The sequence below is a fragment of the Erpetoichthys calabaricus genome, chromosome 11, assembly GCF_900747795.2.
Source record: "Erpetoichthys calabaricus chromosome 11, fErpCal1.3, whole genome shotgun sequence".
Lineage (NCBI taxonomy): Eukaryota > Metazoa > Chordata > Cladistia > Polypteriformes > Polypteridae > Erpetoichthys > Erpetoichthys calabaricus.
In genome coordinates, this window is record NC_041404.2 from 105,556,925 (window position 1) to 105,574,651 (window position 17,727).

The window sequence follows — 17,727 nt, forward strand, 5'->3', positions numbered from 1 at the left end:
ACAATAATTTTGTATAATGGTAACGTTTAACCCCCCCCCCCCCCCCCCCCCCCCCCCCGAGTGGAATTGAAGAGTCGCATAGTGTGGGGGAGGAACAATCAAGTCAACTGTTCTTACAGTGTTCTTACAGTTAGGTCCATAAATATTTGGACAGAGACAACTTTTTTCTAATTTTAGTTCTGTACAATTCCACAATGAATTTTAAATGAAACAACTCAGATGAAACAAAGCAGATAAAAGGCCTGGAGTTGATTTGAGGTATGGTGCTTGCATGTGGAAGATTTTGCTGTGAACAGACAACATGTGGTCAAAGGAGCTCTCCATGCAGGTGAAAGAAGCCATCCTTAAGCTGCGAAAACAGAAAAAACCCATCCGAGAAATTGCTACAATATTACGAGTGGCAAAATCTACAGTTTGGTACATCCTGAGAAAGAAAGCAAGCACTGGTAAACTCAGCAACGCAAAAAGACCTGGACGTCCACGGAAGACAACAGTGATAGATGATCGCAGAATCATTTCCATGGTGAAGAGCAACCCCTTCACAACAGCCAACCAAGTGAACAACACTCTCCAGGGGGTAGGCGTATCAATATCCAAGTCTACCATAAAGAGAAGACTGCATGAAAGTAAATACAGAGGGTGCACTGCAAGGTGCAAGCCACTCATAAGCCTCAAGAATAGAAAGGCTAGATTGGACTTTGCTAAAGAACATCTAAAAAAGCCAGCACAGTTCTGGAAAACATTCTTTGGACAGATGAAACCAAGATCAACCTCTACCAGAATAATGGCATGAAAAAAGTATTTAGAAGGCGTGGAACAGCTCATTATCCAAAGCATACCACATCATCTGTAAAACACGGTGGAGGCAGTGTGATGGCTTGGGCGTGCATGGCTGCCAGTGGCACTGGGACACAAGTGTTTATTGATGATGTGACACAGGATAGAAGCAGCCGAATGAATTCTGAGATGTTCAGAGACATACTGTCTGCTCAAATCCAGCTAAATGCAGTCAAATTGATTGGGCGGCGTTTCATGATACAGATGGACAATGACCCAAAACATACAACCAAAGCAACCCAGGAGTTTATTAAAGCAAAGAAGTGGAAAATTCTTGAATGGCCAAGTCAGTCACCTGATCTTAACCCAATTGAGCATGCATTTCACTTGTTGAAGACTAAACTTCAGACAGAAAGGCCCACAAACAAACAGCAACTGAAAGCCGCTGCAGTAAAGGCCTGGCAGAGCATTAAAAAGGAGGAAACCCAGCATCAGGTGATGTCCATGAGTTCAAGACTTCAGGCTGTTATTGCCAGCAAAGGGTTTTCAACTAAGTACAGTGGAACCTCGGTTCACGACCATAATTCGTTCCAAAACACTGGTCGTAAACCGATTTGGTCGTAAACCGAAGCAATTTCCCCCATAGGATTGTATGTAAATACAATTAATCCATTCCAGACCATACGAACTGTATGTAAATATATATATTTTTTAAGTTTTTAAGCAGAAATATAGTTAATTAAACCATAGAATGCACAGCATAATATTAAACTAAATGTAAAAACATTGAATAACACTGAGAAAACCATGAACAACAGAGAAAACTAACACTGCAATAGTTCGCGCTATAGCACTACCAACCGCTGGCTAAAAACACTTTTTTTTTTTAATGAATTTTAAGCACAGGGAAAAAAATGAACATTTGAAAAAATCCATAATTTAATAAACCACCAAGAAAAGTAACATTGCAACAATGCACGATACGAACTGATCGCTGTAAACAGAAGTGAAAACAAAATCAAGCCCAGTGCATTCTTTAACTGCCTTCCTACCTTATGTGTCCAGCTTTCTCTTGCGCTCCCTATTTATGTGCGTCTGTCTCTCTCGCACTGCCTGTGTGTGTGTGCGTGTGGCTCTCTCTCTCGCTGCCTGTGTGTGTGTCGCGTGCTCTCTCGCTCGCTGCACAGGAAATGCACAGGGAGAGACTGAACATGTACAAACCGAAAGGGAAACTGGCTTGTTCGTATACCGAGTGTGTGGTCGTGAACAAAGGCAAAAGTTTGGCAAACTTTTTGGTTGTAAACCAATTTGTACGTGTACCGAGACGTTCGTGAACTGAGGTTCCACTGTATTACAAATGAACATTTTATTTCGTTATTTAATTTGTCCAATTACTTTTGAGCCCCTGAAATGAAGGGATTGTGTTAAAAAAATGCTTTAGTTGCCTCACATTTTTATGCAATCGTTTTGTTCACCCCACTGAATTAAAGCTGAAAGTCTGCACTTCAACTGCATCTGAGTTGTTTCATTTAAAATTCATTGTGGTAATTTACAGAACCAAAATTAGAAAAAAAGTTGTCTCTGTCCAAATATTTATGGACCTAACTGTACCACTGCACCATGGAAGCTGTCGTATTATACTTGCACCCTTTTTGAAAGTGTTTATTTGATATTTGGACTTCAAGCTTCACACATTACATGTCTACATTTTGTCATTTATTACTAAAACATGAAAAATGTTTCAGTTTTACCGATGTGTTTACATAGATTGTTGTAGACATGGAACACACATGAAATGCATGTGTTCCAAATAAAGATATATTGTTTACCCTCTAAAACTCCAGCACTTAACTCCAAGATAATGAAGGCTTGAGCTGGGACAGCTTTTTGCCTATGTAGTGGTTGGGGTTGGGGGGGGTAAATGGTATAGCAGGCTGCTTGCTGCTTGTGCTGATCAACACATTTACGAGACAAAAGACACTGACTGAGAGGTGCGAAGGGATTTAAGGTGGGCCGGAATTACGAGTTTTTTCGTAGGCTTTGGTAATTCTAGTCTTAAATAATGAAATCAAAACATACACTTCTGAACAAATACATGAAAAAACTTAAATCATAAAAAAGTCAAACAGTTAAATTTGATTTTCAAAGTAGATTTAAAAACTACCCAACATTTCAAATGGACAGAGAGAAAATCTAAAAATATTCGCACAACTATAACAAAGATCTCTTATGGGCTGACGGTTTCTATTCTAATATACAATACTAGATGCTAAAACATGTAGGGCTTTATAAACTAATAAAATAACTTTAAACCCAATTCTAAAATTCAAAAGGTAGCCAATGTAGTTTCTTAATAAGAACAGAAGTCATATTTGACCTTGTCAAAAATTATGCAACAGTATAAGAGTCATTTTAAATGTTGTGTATTGCTTTTAAGTAGGTGCGAATATAAATTGGAAAATATAAGAAAGAAAGAAACTTTATCAACCAATTCTATTACCAACAAAAAGTACACACATACTGTTACGCATCCAAACGTGAAAGTAAAGATCTCACCTTAGCTATGATTGCTGTAATTGATCAAATTTTCACCTGAAGAAAGTCATCGGATTCACTTCTCTTTAATCTGTAAAAATCCTCTTTTAATAACAATTTGTTTTTATCCATATGAAACAACTTTCTCAGAACTAAGGACTCTACACATACTGTAGCATTAATAAGCTGAGAATAAAATACAGAGCCATCCATCCACCCATCCATTTTCCAACCCGCTGAATCTGAACACAGGGTCACGGGGGTCTGCTGGAGCCAATCCCAGCCAACACAGGGCACAAGGAAGGAACCAATCCCGGGCAGGGTGCCAACCCACCACAGACAGAGCCAACAATAAAATAATAATGCATTATCAGCTTGTCCAGGGCCACTACTGAGTGGTCACCTGCGGCATGGCTGGTGGGGGACTAGACGGCATGGCCCACTGGCTTTTCTGTTTTGTTCCTGGGTGGGATCTTTTGCATATATGATTTCACTATGCAGTCCTTTAAAATCCAGTAAACTGTGTAGGTCTTTCAAATGTAAATCATTACACAGTTTAGGCATCCTAGCTTAGCAAGATAAAGAGATTACAGTCTTTTGTAGTCATCCATCTGCTTTACAAGCAGGCAAAGTGAATCACTGCCTGCATCAGCAAAAAAATGAATGCAGAAACCAGCCCTAAAATAAGAAGCAGTAAGTTCAACCCGAAATTCATTAAACACGCTTTAGCAGCATAGTATCACTTCAGTTATTAAAAAAATTGGACTTTAGACTGCAAGATAACATGCTTAATATTTTTTGACTCCATCTCCTTATATTGCTTTAGACTGCTAGATTGAGGACTGATTGAGATCATTTATGTTAGGTAGAATGCCTAGAGGGGGCTCGGCGGTCACGTGCCCTGGAACTCCTGCAGATTTTGTTTTTTTTCTCCAGACGTCTGGAGTTTTTTTTTTTGTTTGTTTGTTTGTTTTTTCTGTCCTCCCTGGCCATCGGACCGTACTTTTATTCTATGTTAATTACTATTGCCTAATTTTATTTTTAAATTGTGTCTTTTTTCCTCATTCTTCATCCTGTAAAGCACTTTAAGCTACATCATTTGTATGAAAAAGTGCTATATATAACTATAATGTTCTCGTTGTTGTTGCTGCTCCTTCAAAATTAGTTATAATGTAAGTGACTAAGTATATTTAAAAAAAAAGTTTAGTATCTAAAATTTTAAGCTTTTTGATATTAGGATAAACTAGTAATTCACTCATTCTCAAGAAATGCTAACATTAGATAAATCTAATTTCAGGTGATGGGAAACCCAAAGTTTTGATTTGGGTATCATTTATTCAGAAGACACATTTGAAAAAATAACTACTGTACATTTTTACTGCTTTGATTTTGATTTGACTTTGGTACAAGCTAATTAGAATCAGGTGTTACTAATCATGTGTACTGTATATTGCTCCTTCACAGATCATATCGGACAACCAACTCTAATATGGCTTGCTAATTTTGTAGATTTACCATAAGATCTACAAGTCTGCATGTGCACTAAAAAACATGCAGTGACAACTTTACTATCAGCATATGCCTAATAATAAGTAGGTGACCTATTTTCACTTAGATCAGGTGGAATAAATCTTGCAATAGGCTCAAGGTGTCACAACAATACATTTGTTGGAATCCAGACGTGAAGACTCCATTTAGTTAAATTCACTACCTTTTTTTACCAGACCAATTGATATTCTCCTGAAAAGGGCATTCACAGTGAAGTATGCTGCTTCTAGGAAGGGGTGCACTTGATCAAGTATGAATAGAACAATGCTCGATTGCCAATGTATACCTCACACAACATTCCACTTTATCCACCAGCCTGCATGGAGATTAGCAGTACCCTCCTTCTTCTTTCAACGTGAATTAGCAATAACCACACCCCATTAGATCTGTTAATGTTTAAGCAGCTGTTTGTGATTCTTAACCAGACTGATTAAGCCTTCAGTTGCTGTGTTTCATCTGTAGCTAGGTACAAGGTACAGCAGCCTTTATTGGGCCATTTCATAAAAAGTCAATTCTAACCATGTTTTTTGGTAGCACCACATTCTCAATGTACTTCTAATAACAATGTGCTTGATAATCCTACTATAAATAGCAGTATCTGCATACTGCATAGAATGCTGAGGCTAATTCAATCAGCTACATAGGAATGGCAGTTGTAACTAACAAAACTGACACCTTAGTGCTGGTATATTATAGCTGACTACCATGGTGTGGATAAAAAGTTCATACTGGTATTCACTCTTATTTGATCTCAGAAGGCATAAACCAGCCTTATGAATATAAGAAAATACTGCTTTAAAGACAGAGGCATGCACACACACACACACACACACACACACACACACACACACACACACACACACACACACACACACATATATATATACATACACAATAGCTCTCTGGGTGTCTGCCTAGTTATCAGATCTCAGTCATTCCAAAAAGATGACACAACACAAACATTAACACTGCCTTTGCAAATCTCATAGCAAATAACCAGGGCTGTGGAGTCGGAGTCTGCAAAAATGTACCGACTCCGACTCCTAATTAATTTAAATTGTAATGAAAAAAAAATACAGCAAGTTCAAATGTCCCATTTCACAAACAACAGTCAAAATTATGTACTTCTCTGATGTAAGAATAAAGCCCAGTGCATAGCTGTGTTACTATTAGTGTGAAGTTCAGCTGAGCTATTATACAACCTGACATTTACATATTGTAATCTGGAGTATGGTAATTACAAAAAGTGTTTTCATTTTATTTCAGATATAAGGTGTTTAACAAGCTAATTTGAGTGTAAACAAGTGTAATGATGTAGGTGGAGGTGTGTGCTATGGCCTGATGTGTGTTGTCTTTTGTTTAAACTGGCCAATACGGTAGAGAGTCAGCTTCATAGCCAGTAGTTCTATGGTTAAATGATGTGTATGTTGCCTTCCTTCAATCAACATGGAAAATACATTAGCATATTAAATACAGAGAAGTCGGAGTCGGGGAATCGGAGTCGGAAATACCGGAAACTAAGAAGTCTGAGTCGGACTCAAAGGATTTATCTACCGACGCCACAGCCCTGCAAATGACATATAACGGACACATTTGCATTGTATGTTACACTGCAAACATTAACGCCAAGGTCTACGTTTACTACTTAGAACTCAAATGGGATTTGTAACTGTGATTAGATTATACATTTTAGCATTAACTATTGTTCAGTTAACTTGGGTTAGGAGTTTAAATTAAATTTACATTAGGAAATTTTATTGCCTAGATCCATAGCAACAACTATACAGACTTAGTGTGAAACATGCCGTTCCTTTAAACGGACATAAGAGGGTGGTATTATACTCATATCATTTCACATCTGGAACAGGAGTGGAAGTCTTCATTGAAAAATAAAACAAGCTAAATATAGCATGAAATGAGAACATACTGAAAGAAGTGAGAAAGTTTAATTCAAACAGCAAAATACTGCACTGACACTTAAGGGCAGCACATTTCATTGCATTATTGCAGGCAAAACAAAAATGCTTCTTGTGACAACAGACTGTAGAAACATTCTTAGTCAGCAGCATTATTAAGGAAAATCTAAAAACAGGTAGTCATTCAGCAGGAAAACATGAATTTAAAATTATTTCTCCGCCACCACTACAAATTACAAGTATCATAAAAATATAAGTGCTGTGTACTGCACCAGGATTTAGGAGAGCTCATCTTAACTCACTATGAGCTTCCAGAAGAAAGTATACAAAGAGACAGCGATGATATAATATTCGTAACTTTTCAATATTCTCATATTATATGTTATTGATTCATCTATGTAGAGAAGCCACAACCGAAATGCAAGTGTTGTTAACATTACGCTTTCTGTAAAATTTTGGGTATATGACACAACTAAGCATTTATCAAATTTTACAACAAACTTTCAACACCCTTACAAAACACGATGTAATACGCAGATTATACATCTACCCACAACTCCAACCTGAGGGAAGGTTAAAAGCAAGCTCCATTCATACAAATTGGCATGCACAAAATCATTGTCAAGTGTGCATGAGCATGCATATGTTAATCACAAGCGATATCACAGTGTCAACACACAGGTGCCCATGGATGCAAACTGTATTGTTGTAGCCAGCATATTATGCAGAAGATAAGCAGGGCTGGATGGGTGATAAACAGCAAAATGTCACAAGAGGTAAGATAAGCTCTGCATTCCACAAACTCCTGGAACATTCGCTTTACACCTTATAAACTAGGAGGGTTCAAGAAGGCAGGTGGAAACTACTGAGACATTGGGTAAACACAGCGCCGCAGAAGATTGGAAGGGATCATGTAGATAGGCATAGGACTCTGGAAGACGATCAGGAAAAGAGAAAGAGTGAATGCAACTTCAGTAACAACGCAGGAATAACCACGGCTAGTTTCAGCATAACTGTTACTTTGCAAGGCATTTCCGATGGCCCTAACAGCGATGACCCTTCTGGAAGTAAGGCTGTGGATCATTTTATGTTAAATAAATGCACCCATTATCAGTCTTAACTCCCAACTCAAGTCTTTCCATCTTGGTGTTTGTTTCAGTATTATTCATGAAATTGCAAAGCGGCAACAATTACATGTAGCTTGGTGCTATATCCTACCTTATTATGTTTTCCTTCTTCTTCTGCTTTGAATATTATTTTTGAGGTGATGAATTTTCATCGTTAGTATCAGAAAACTACAAAATCTGATCATGAGTGTTAATTTGTGGCATCATTCATTCTCAGAAGTGGCCTTCTATTCCCTGCTGAGACTGAAAGTAGGACACTTTATACAGTGGCATTCAAACACTTTGGCACCCTTGCTTAAAATGTCCGTTACTGTGAATAGTTAAGTCAGCAGAAGATGAACTTATCACCAAAAGGCATAAACTTAAAGATGACGCGTTTCCTTTCAGCATTTTATGAAAGATTAGTGTATTGTCTGTGTTTTGCACAATTGTACAGTGAAAAAAAAGAAAAGAACACCATGCAAAGGTTTGGGCACTCCAAGATATATGATGTCTCACTTAACTTTTACCAAGGTCTCAGACCTTAATTAGCTAATTAGATCTAAGGCTTGTTCACAATCATTATTAGAAAACTGTATAAATTCTCTGACTTCTCAAACCTTTTTCCAACAATCATCAACCATGGTTTCCTATAAGCAGCTGCCTAGCACTCTTAAAAATAAAATTGATGCTCACAAAGCAGGAGGAGAAGATAGCAAAGCATTTTCAGGTACAGTAGCTGTTTCCTCAATTCGTAATGTTAACAAACGGCAATTGACAGGAACACTGGAGGTCAAGCTGAGGTCTGGAAGACCAAGAACTGCTCATCAGATTTCTAGAAAGGCGAATGAAAACTTCTGTTTGACTGCAAAAAAACCTTCAGGAAGATTCAGCAGACCCTGCAGTGGTGGTGGAGTGTTGTACTGTGCAGAGACACCTGAACAGATACGACCTGCAGAAGAAACCCTTTCCTGCATCCTAGCCAAAAAATTTGGTGCCTGAAGTTTGCAAATGAACATCTAAACAAGCCTGATGTATTTTGGAAAGAAGTCCTGTGGACTGATGAAGTCAAAATACAGGAAAAATTTCCGTTACAACGAATATCTTTACAACGAAACTTTCATTACAACGAAGTATTTTTATGGTCCCGACAGCTTCCCCATATGACACGAGTCTATAGAAATCTTGTTACTGCGAAGTACATTCAGCAGATACTTTCATTATAACGAAGTGCACAAAAGACCTTGAAATGCTTGAATGAATCATCCACACAGCAGTTAGTTCTGTGGCCGCCGCTCAGTTGTGCACAATGATCCCCAAACAGAAACACTGTAATTTTTTTTTTCTTTCTTCGAACTTTCCTCGTACTGTATTTTTTTTTTATTTTTGTCCTTTTTTGTTTCCTGCGGTTTTCAGTGATACCTTTTGCTTACTGCTCGTTAACATTTGAAAAACAACCATTGGAATTTAACTCATTGTCACCCTCCTATAGAAATGGCAGACACGAAAAAACGAAAACAGTTCATATTAGAAAAAAAAACTAACTTTTTGCAGCTCTCGATTGCGGCAAAAAGAAAAAAGGCGTTGTCAGTGAATTCGGAATTTCACCATCGCTATCGACGCTGTCAACTTTCTTGAAAAAGTAGAAAAATCTCAGGTTGCAAACGTATGTGAACTGCTGCATTTGAAGACGTCGAAAAAGTCGTTTTTATGTGGTTCAGTGATTCTCATTCAAGAAACATTCCTATTAATGCGTCACTCATTCATGAGAATGTGAGGTTTGTAAACTCTCTTGGGACCTCCCCCAACTAGACAGCAACCCGAAGAGCGTCCCGAAGTGCGATCTCCACGTCTGTATGGGGCAATAGCTGATATGCTGCATCTCTCCGCCGAAATAAACGTTGTCATGCTTGAGTCACAGATTTGCACAGAAACACAGAAGATTGTAGAGACAGGAACATTATTAAAATACTGCAAACAAAATGTCTCTTTTTCAAAAGTTTAAACGTGCTCCTTGACAAGACGGTGATGACAAATCCGTCTCACAATTAAAAGAATGTAAACATATCTTCCTCTTCAAAGGAGTGCGCATTAGGACCAGGGAAGGATGGAGATAGAGAAAGGCAAACAAACAATCAGCAACTGTCAGGTGCTTTTGGACTTTTAAGTCTGCGAAGTACCGCGCGGATCACGCAATAGATCAGCCGCAAGTAAGCAATGTGAAGGTAGTCTTTTAGCATCTTTTTTTAAACCTGTAAGGGTGCGATCAGCCCCCCAGTTCACAACAGAAAAGATCTCGAAGGATGATGTGCCTGGCTCTTAAACTAATAACGAAATCAGGTCCTGTCTCACTCGTTGTTTATCGTCCCCCAAAATACAATGCATCCTTCTTATCCGATCTGATTGAACTTTTGACCAACCTAAGCTCTTACTCTCAGAGAATTATCCTTCTTGGTGATTTCAACATCCATATTGACATCCCCACATCTAAACTGAGGAATGAATTCCTATCCTTACTGGACTGCTTTGACTTGACACAACATATTGATTTTCCAACCCACTCTGGCGGTCATATATTGGATCTGATCTGCACTTCTGGACTATCTGTTGCCAACATTTACAGCACTGATTTGGGACTCTCTGACCATAAAGCAATATTTTTCACTGTTTCACTGCCTTTCCCTCCTCTTACCTGTAAACGACAAATTTCTTACAGAAACCTTAAAAATATCTGTCCCTCAATCCTTTCTGGATCCATTTCTGATCTTTTACTGTCTTCACCTATTCCACCAACACTAGATAGTCTTGTTGACCATTATAACACAGCCCTTCATTCAGCATTAGATAAAACAGCTCCTTTAAAACATAAGGAGGTTTCCTTTAAATGTTCAGCTCCTTGGTATAACTCAGAATTGCGATCTATGAAAGCAGCTGGCCGACGCGTTGAGAGAATGTCACGTAAGACTGGCCTCACCGTGCACATCCAGGTTTTCTCTGACCACCAAAGAGCTTACAGAGAAGCACAAACTTCTGCCAAGAACACCCATTACGGCAGAATAATAGAAAGTGGCCACGATAACCCAAGGGTTCTGTTCTCTGTAGTTAATAAACTACTCGAACCCGCATCTGGCCCAACTACCTCTTCTACTGAAGTCTGTGAGGAATTCCTCCACTTTTTCCGTAACAAAATTAAAGATCTAAATAATTCAACTAACATAAATACATTATCTGTTTATATCTCTCCCTGTTTTCCCACTCCATCCAGCTCCTTCTCTAAGTTCTCACCAGTCACATCTGCGTCTGTTAATAACCTGCTTTGTAAGATGAGGTCGACTACTTGTGTACTGGACCCCATCCCCACCACACTACTTAAATCCTGCCTTCATGCCATAATCCCGACTGTTACAACAATAATAAACTCATCCCTTGACACTGGCTCTGTGCCTCTCACTTTTAAAATTGCTTCTGTAACCCCAATGTTAAAAAAGTCTGGTCTTGATGCTGACAATCTTAACAATTTCCGGCCTATTTCCCACTTACCTTTCCTGTCAAAAGTTCTTGAGCGTGTTGTAGCTTCCCAACTCACCAATTACCTAACCTCTAATAATTTGATGAAACCCTTTCAGTCTGGTTTCAGGGCGCGGCACAGCTGTGAAACTGCTCTGCTACGGGTAACCAATGATTTGCTTATGGCAGCAGACTCTGGACAAACCAGCATATTAATTCTGTTAGACCTCAGTGCAGCATTTGACACTGTCAGACATGACATCCTACTGTCCAGAATGGAGAACATGCTGGGTATCTCTGGCACTGCCCTCCAGTGGTTCAAGTCCTATGTGACTGATAGGCAAGAGTTTGTTAGTCTTGGCAAGAGCAGATCCAGCTCAGCGCCAGTCACACAAGGAGTCCCTCAAGGCTCTGTCCTCGGTCCTCTGCTTTTCTGTATTTACATGCTTCCCCTTGACCATATTATCCATAGCTATGGACTAGGTTATCATTTTTATGCAGATGATACTCAACTCTATTTCAATGGTAAAAGTGGAACTTCATCAGAGCTTTCTCAGCTCACAACCTGCCTTAGTGAAATTAAAACCTGGATGGAGCAGCAATAAAATTGAACTCCTGCAAATTGGGACTAAAATGCAACTTAATAAAATGAGCTCCTTCCCAGTCCATCTTGGCGGTGATCTTATCAGACCTGCCTCTACTGTAAAAAATCTTGGTGTCATTTTTGATTCCTCCCTCTCTTATTCCGCCCACATGAATCACATTAAGAAACTTTCTTACTTTCACCTCCGTAACATATCCCGTGTTCGCTCCTTCCTCTCCTTTTCTAACGCTGAGAAACTTGTCCATGCTTTTATCACATCCCACATCGATTATTGTAATTCCCTACTGGCAGGTGCCCCTTCTAATCTTATATCACAGCTCCAGATTATTCAAAACTCAGCTGCAAGAGTCCTTACTCGAACCAGCAGCAGCGAGCACATCACACCCATCATGCTCCTTCTCCACTGGCTCCCTGTGTCTTACAGAATCGAATATAAAATCCTACTAATAACTTACAAAGCCTTAAATAACCTCGCGCTAAACTACATCAGTGACCTTCTCCATCACTATGTGCCTGCCCTCCCACTAAGGTCCTCTGATTCTGGCAACCTTGTTGTGCCCCTCATTAATCTACACTCCATGGGTGACAAGGCCTTCAGCTGTATAGCGCCCAGACTCTACCAAAATTAATCAGGTCAGCTGACTCCATGAATTCTTTTAAAAAACAACTCAAAACTCATCTGTTCAGGAAGGCTTTTAGCTCTATTTGACTTTATTACCCTTCTCTCAGTTTACTTCTCTGTCAAGATGCTAATGTAACCTGTGTGTGTGTGCTAGACCATCAATTATGTTGTCTGTTTCTTTTTTTTTTTTTTCAGAATTCACTGTCTTAATCTTCTTTATTTATTTACTAGGGGGCTCTGCCCCCTGCTTGCTTCGCTCGCCAACCCCTGGCGTTGGGGCATGACAAAGAGTGAGATGTATGAATTAGATATAGAATAGTGTGCAGGTGTGGATGATGCATATAGAAAGCCAAAAATACAGTGTTTGGCACAGAGTAATGGTTTAGTGGAATATTTCTTTGTACACAACATTAGTAGTAAAGATGGTGTCCTGTCCTTGAATGAGTCTTCCTTGGCATTTTGCATTTATAACTTTAACTTTAACGTCAGATGAACGTCGAACACGTGAGAAGGCAACATAAAGTTGTCCATGTCCAAAAACGGGCTCAGAGAGGTAGATGCCAACCTTGTCAATGGTTTGTCCTTGTGATTTGTTGATGGTCATGGCAAATGCAGGTTTAATGGGGAACTGTCTGCGTTTCAATGTAAAAGGTAATTCTAGGTCAGAACTCGTAAGGTCAATTCTAGGAATGAGAACAGTATTGTTAGCATGTGATCTTGTAAGAACTGTTGCTTGAATAACATTGTGTGTCATGGTGTTGACGACTAAACGTGTGCCATTGGATAAACCCTGTTTTTTTTTGGACATAATATAGTGCGTTGTGTTAAAAGGGGCATTTTGTCTAATGAGACCGCTGTTCCAAATATCTCCGTAAGTAAGTCGTCGCAGATTTTGGGTTGAGGAATTGTAATAATATCTGGGTGAAGTCCATCTGTATTGGTGAGGGTACAATGTTGTAGTTGTAATAACCAATTGTTATATTCGTGATCTGGAAATCGCATGTTTTGTACCAAGTGTATCTTTAGAAAGCCAAGCTAATTGTTCGCGTAACATTTTTTGTTCCGCGGTTTTAGAAGCGCGCCGAGGTGAATTTTTTTGTTTGATGCGGGTTCGTGTTTGTGGTCCCGTTACTCGAGCCGTCTAGTTTTGTATCCGTGATCGTGAATTGATGACTTGTTTGATCTTTATCGTGAGGAATATGGATAAGTAATACGTAGGATCGAACTCACTGTTACTATGCGGACTGTTCGCTTCTTCGTATTATCACCAATCAGGTCTCGCGCCTGTATATGTATTGTAGTTCGGTCTCGTGTTGTTTATATGACGTCGTCGCGTATTTTAAGGTGGACTGAATAATAGCTGAGCGCACGGTATGTGGAGCAATAGCTAAGCACTGTCTAAAGTCTACTCCTAATAAAAGTACCTTCACTCCAAAGGGAATATTATTTTTCATCAACGCAATGCCAATTGTCCGCGTATTTTAAGGTGGACTGAACAATAGCTGAGCGGATTGTATGTGGAGTAATAGTTAAGCATTGTCTAAAATCTTCTCCTAATAAAAGTACCTTTCTCGCAAAGGGAATATTCTTATTCATCAACGTTTGTAGAAGTTTATCAATGGTGTTGAGTAAGTGACTGGATGCCATTGTACATTCATCTATAATTAATAGTGTGGCAAGACGGATGTCACGTGCATTGTTACTGTGAATTGTCATAGTGGATACCGATGTTTATGTGATTGGGACCGGTATTTGGAATAAGGAGTGACATGTATTTTTGGAGCCGAGACATTTTTTCTTTCGCGGTTTCAGAATAGCTTTGTAGGTGCCGACGTGATTTGTGCATATTTGCGTTCTTGATTTGTTTCAGGGTGCACTGTTCCAATGCGATGTAATATTTGTCCACATACGCGAAAGCAGTATGGGTCATTGCCTTTTGGTGACATGATATTTACTCCGGTAGATGCAAAATCAAATGAAGTATTGTAGGATGTAATGCAGATGAGCCGCTGTGTATGCTTGTAGGGTGGGTGGGGTGGTTTTGGGTTCTTTTTTTTGTGTCCCAGGGGCTTGTTGAATTGTCCTCTTTGTGTGTGTTCCGTCCGGTGCCTGTGGGGGGAGGGTGGCTTGCAGGTGGGCGCGAGCGGCTTCTTTTTTTTGTGTGCTAGTTTCGTGTGCAATGGGTTTTGTGCGGCGCTGTGCGTCGCCTGCGTTTGACTCCTTTTTTCTGTGGTCGCGTCCGCCTCTCGCGGAGCCTCATTTCTTGGTGCGCCTGCGCAGTACGTCTTTTTGCGGCTACGGCCCATGGCCGGATGTCCCTGCGTCCATCCGGTTTAGCATTCTCGGTTAGTAATATGGATCTGGTTTGTACAATGCTATATACTGTACACGCTGCCGTTCTTTATTATATTCTGTAAGTGCCTTGAGCATGGGAAAGGTGCTATATAAATAAAATGTATTATTATTATTTATTATTAAGGTTAGGAGCACGTAAATTGTAAATGCAGATACTGTAAGAGGATTACTTGATCATTGACCTGGCCACGACTCTGCCCGACTGCTGTGTCTGTGTATAGCAGAGTGGCAGATCACGCTACAATAAGTAACCGTGCCGCTCCTGTACTGAGACTAAGCCTCGTGTTTTGGGGTGCAAGACCGGGACTTATTGCGCGACCACGATCTTTTATGCTTTGCTTCTGTGGTGCTTTATTGCAGCGCTGTGAGCCTCCTATTGCCCTGCCCCAGCAACGGACACACAATCTTCCAAAGACTCTGCAATCGCGCTTCAGGACGCACTTCAGCGTGTCGCTCCCATTGGGTGGGGAGCGGGGTTCCCTGTGAGTTCGTTGTAACTGAATTTTACCTGTAGAACTTTTTGGCCACAATGTGCAAAGACATGTTTAGAGGAAAAAAAGGGTGCCTAACTCCAGGAAATGTACACCTCTCCAACTATGAAGCATTGGGTTGGATCGATCATGCTTTAGACTTGTGTTGCTACCATTGGCGCAGGGAATATGACAATGGTAGAGGGAAGAATGGATCAACTAAATTCCAGCAAATTCTGGAAGCAAACATCACAACATCTGCAAAAATGTTGAAGTTTAAAAGAGGATGGGTCCAACAACAAGCTAATGATCTGAAGCACACCTTAAAATCTGCAATGGTGGTTTTGCAATGGCCCTCGCAGTCCCCCAACCTAAACATCACTGAAAATCTGCGGACAGAACTCAAAAGAGCAGTGTATGGAAGATGGCCAAAGAATCATGAAGAAGTAGAAGGCTTTTACAAGGACAAATGGGTGAAAACACCCCAAGTATTTATATGCTGTGATACTTCTCAAAGGAGGTGTTCCTAAGTACTGACCATGTCGGGTGCCCAAATGATTGCTTCGGGCCCGTTTCATTTTTTTGGTATTTTGTACCTGTGACTCATGGAAATAAAAATGTAATTTTGCTTAAAATATGTGTCATCTTTAACTTTAAGCCTTCGGGTGATCAATTCATCTTCTGCTTACTTAACAATTCACTGTAACAGTCATTTTAAGCAAGGGAAGTCCAAAGTTTTGCATGCCAATGTAACATCTCACGTTCTACTGTGAGGTAGAAGAAATTCTTATCCTAGTCAGATTACCCCCCCCCCCCCCCCCCCCCCCCCATGGAAGAAGTGACCTTAAGAAACAAGCTTGATGAAAACGTACAGATTATTTCCTCTAAAATTTTAACAATTTGAAAACCAAGAGAGAGAGAGAAATGACACACTCACATAACTGTGACAAGATGCTCTGGTCAGTTGGGATGATCTGGTAGAAAAGGCTGAACCAGCCTTCAATGACCCCATGAATGAAGCCACACACAGTAAACCAGCAAAGGACCAGTTTTCTTGCAGTACTAAATTTCTGACAGTGGCTCGATACAAACCATGACATCAAAATAAGACCACCAGCCATCAAAAAAAGACCAGCCAGAATCTCTTGCATTGACAGGTCATTTGGCTGGTATCCAGGGATCACCAGTTCCCGTGGCCAGTAAGGATGTATCTGCTCCTCTTTCAAAGATTTTTCTTTTTCTGCCATGGCAACTAGGAGGCAATAAAAAATAAAATTTAAATTCTCTCACATCCTTGTATAATTTGACAAAACAACAGTAGCTAAATGATCAGTTTAAGACCTCCAGCAGGACAATTAAAAATAGACAATGATTTGCAAAGATGGTTACATTTGATGAATACGATATCCCAGTTTTGATTCATATATAAACTGGTAAAGAGGATTTTTGTAATGCAATCTAGGGTCTCCGGCCCAGGTTTAAAGAAAAAATATTACAGAAAATGTTTTATCAACCAATTCTTTAAACAGAACGCTGCACATGCTATAACAATTCTCTTCTGAGTACTTAAGTATTGGCTGGCTCACCGACAATACACACACACACACACACGTACACACACACACACACGCACAAGAATTCCAGAGAAGAAAAATACAGTCTAACACCGAAAATCGTTCTCTTGCTTACCAGCTTAATGGAAGATACGTCAAAACAGATGAGGAATATTATAACTGTTCAGCTCTCCAAACACTGTAAGATAGATGTATGCAGATCGTTTTTTTTCTTTTTTAACTGCTGGTCAGTAGTCTTTACTTATAGATTCAACATTTTCTACTTTACTCGGGCTTATCCATTACATTTCACAACGGTTTTCACAATTTCAGTCCGCTTACTACATTTAAAATCAAAAAACGTGCATAATACGGGAAATATAATAAATCCGCATGATCTAAACCACAAAAGCAAACAGAAATGAGCCAGAATTTTCGCAACTCTTTGAACGCGACAGACCCCCAAGGATAACCAGTAAGAGTACAATTTTCATTGATTGACTCGTGTATATGCATGCCTCTTATGATGCAAGGCGAAGGCGGTGTTTAAAACGCTCTTTTCGATACGATTGGGAGAATGGTCTTTTCACGATAGCGAATAGGAAACGTAACTATATTTTGCGTGTTAGTCACGCGACGTTCGGAAGGTACGTAGAGTTGGCTCATTCGTAGTCTGTGGTGGTGTCAGTTTTTTTTACCATCAGGCAATTGGAAGTTTAATTCTGCAATCGAGT

General features: G+C 39.7%; 1 protein-coding gene across 1 annotated transcript in view; it reads right to left on the minus strand.

The window, feature by feature from the left end:
• The window catches only part of ebp (EBP cholestenol delta-isomerase), a 73,345-nt gene extending 55,844 nt beyond the window's left edge, over positions 1-17,501 (minus strand). The window contains exons 1-2 of the mRNA XM_051934184.1: positions 17,130-17,501; positions 16,378-16,692 (exon numbers count right to left, since the gene is read on the minus strand). Of these exons, the coding sequence (XP_051790144.1) occupies positions 16,378-16,687 (310 nt within the window). The 5' untranslated portion in view covers positions 16,688-16,692; positions 17,130-17,501. The remainder of the gene's footprint in view (positions 1-16,377; positions 16,693-17,129) is intronic.
• Between the last annotated feature and the right edge of the window lie 226 nt (positions 17,502-17,727).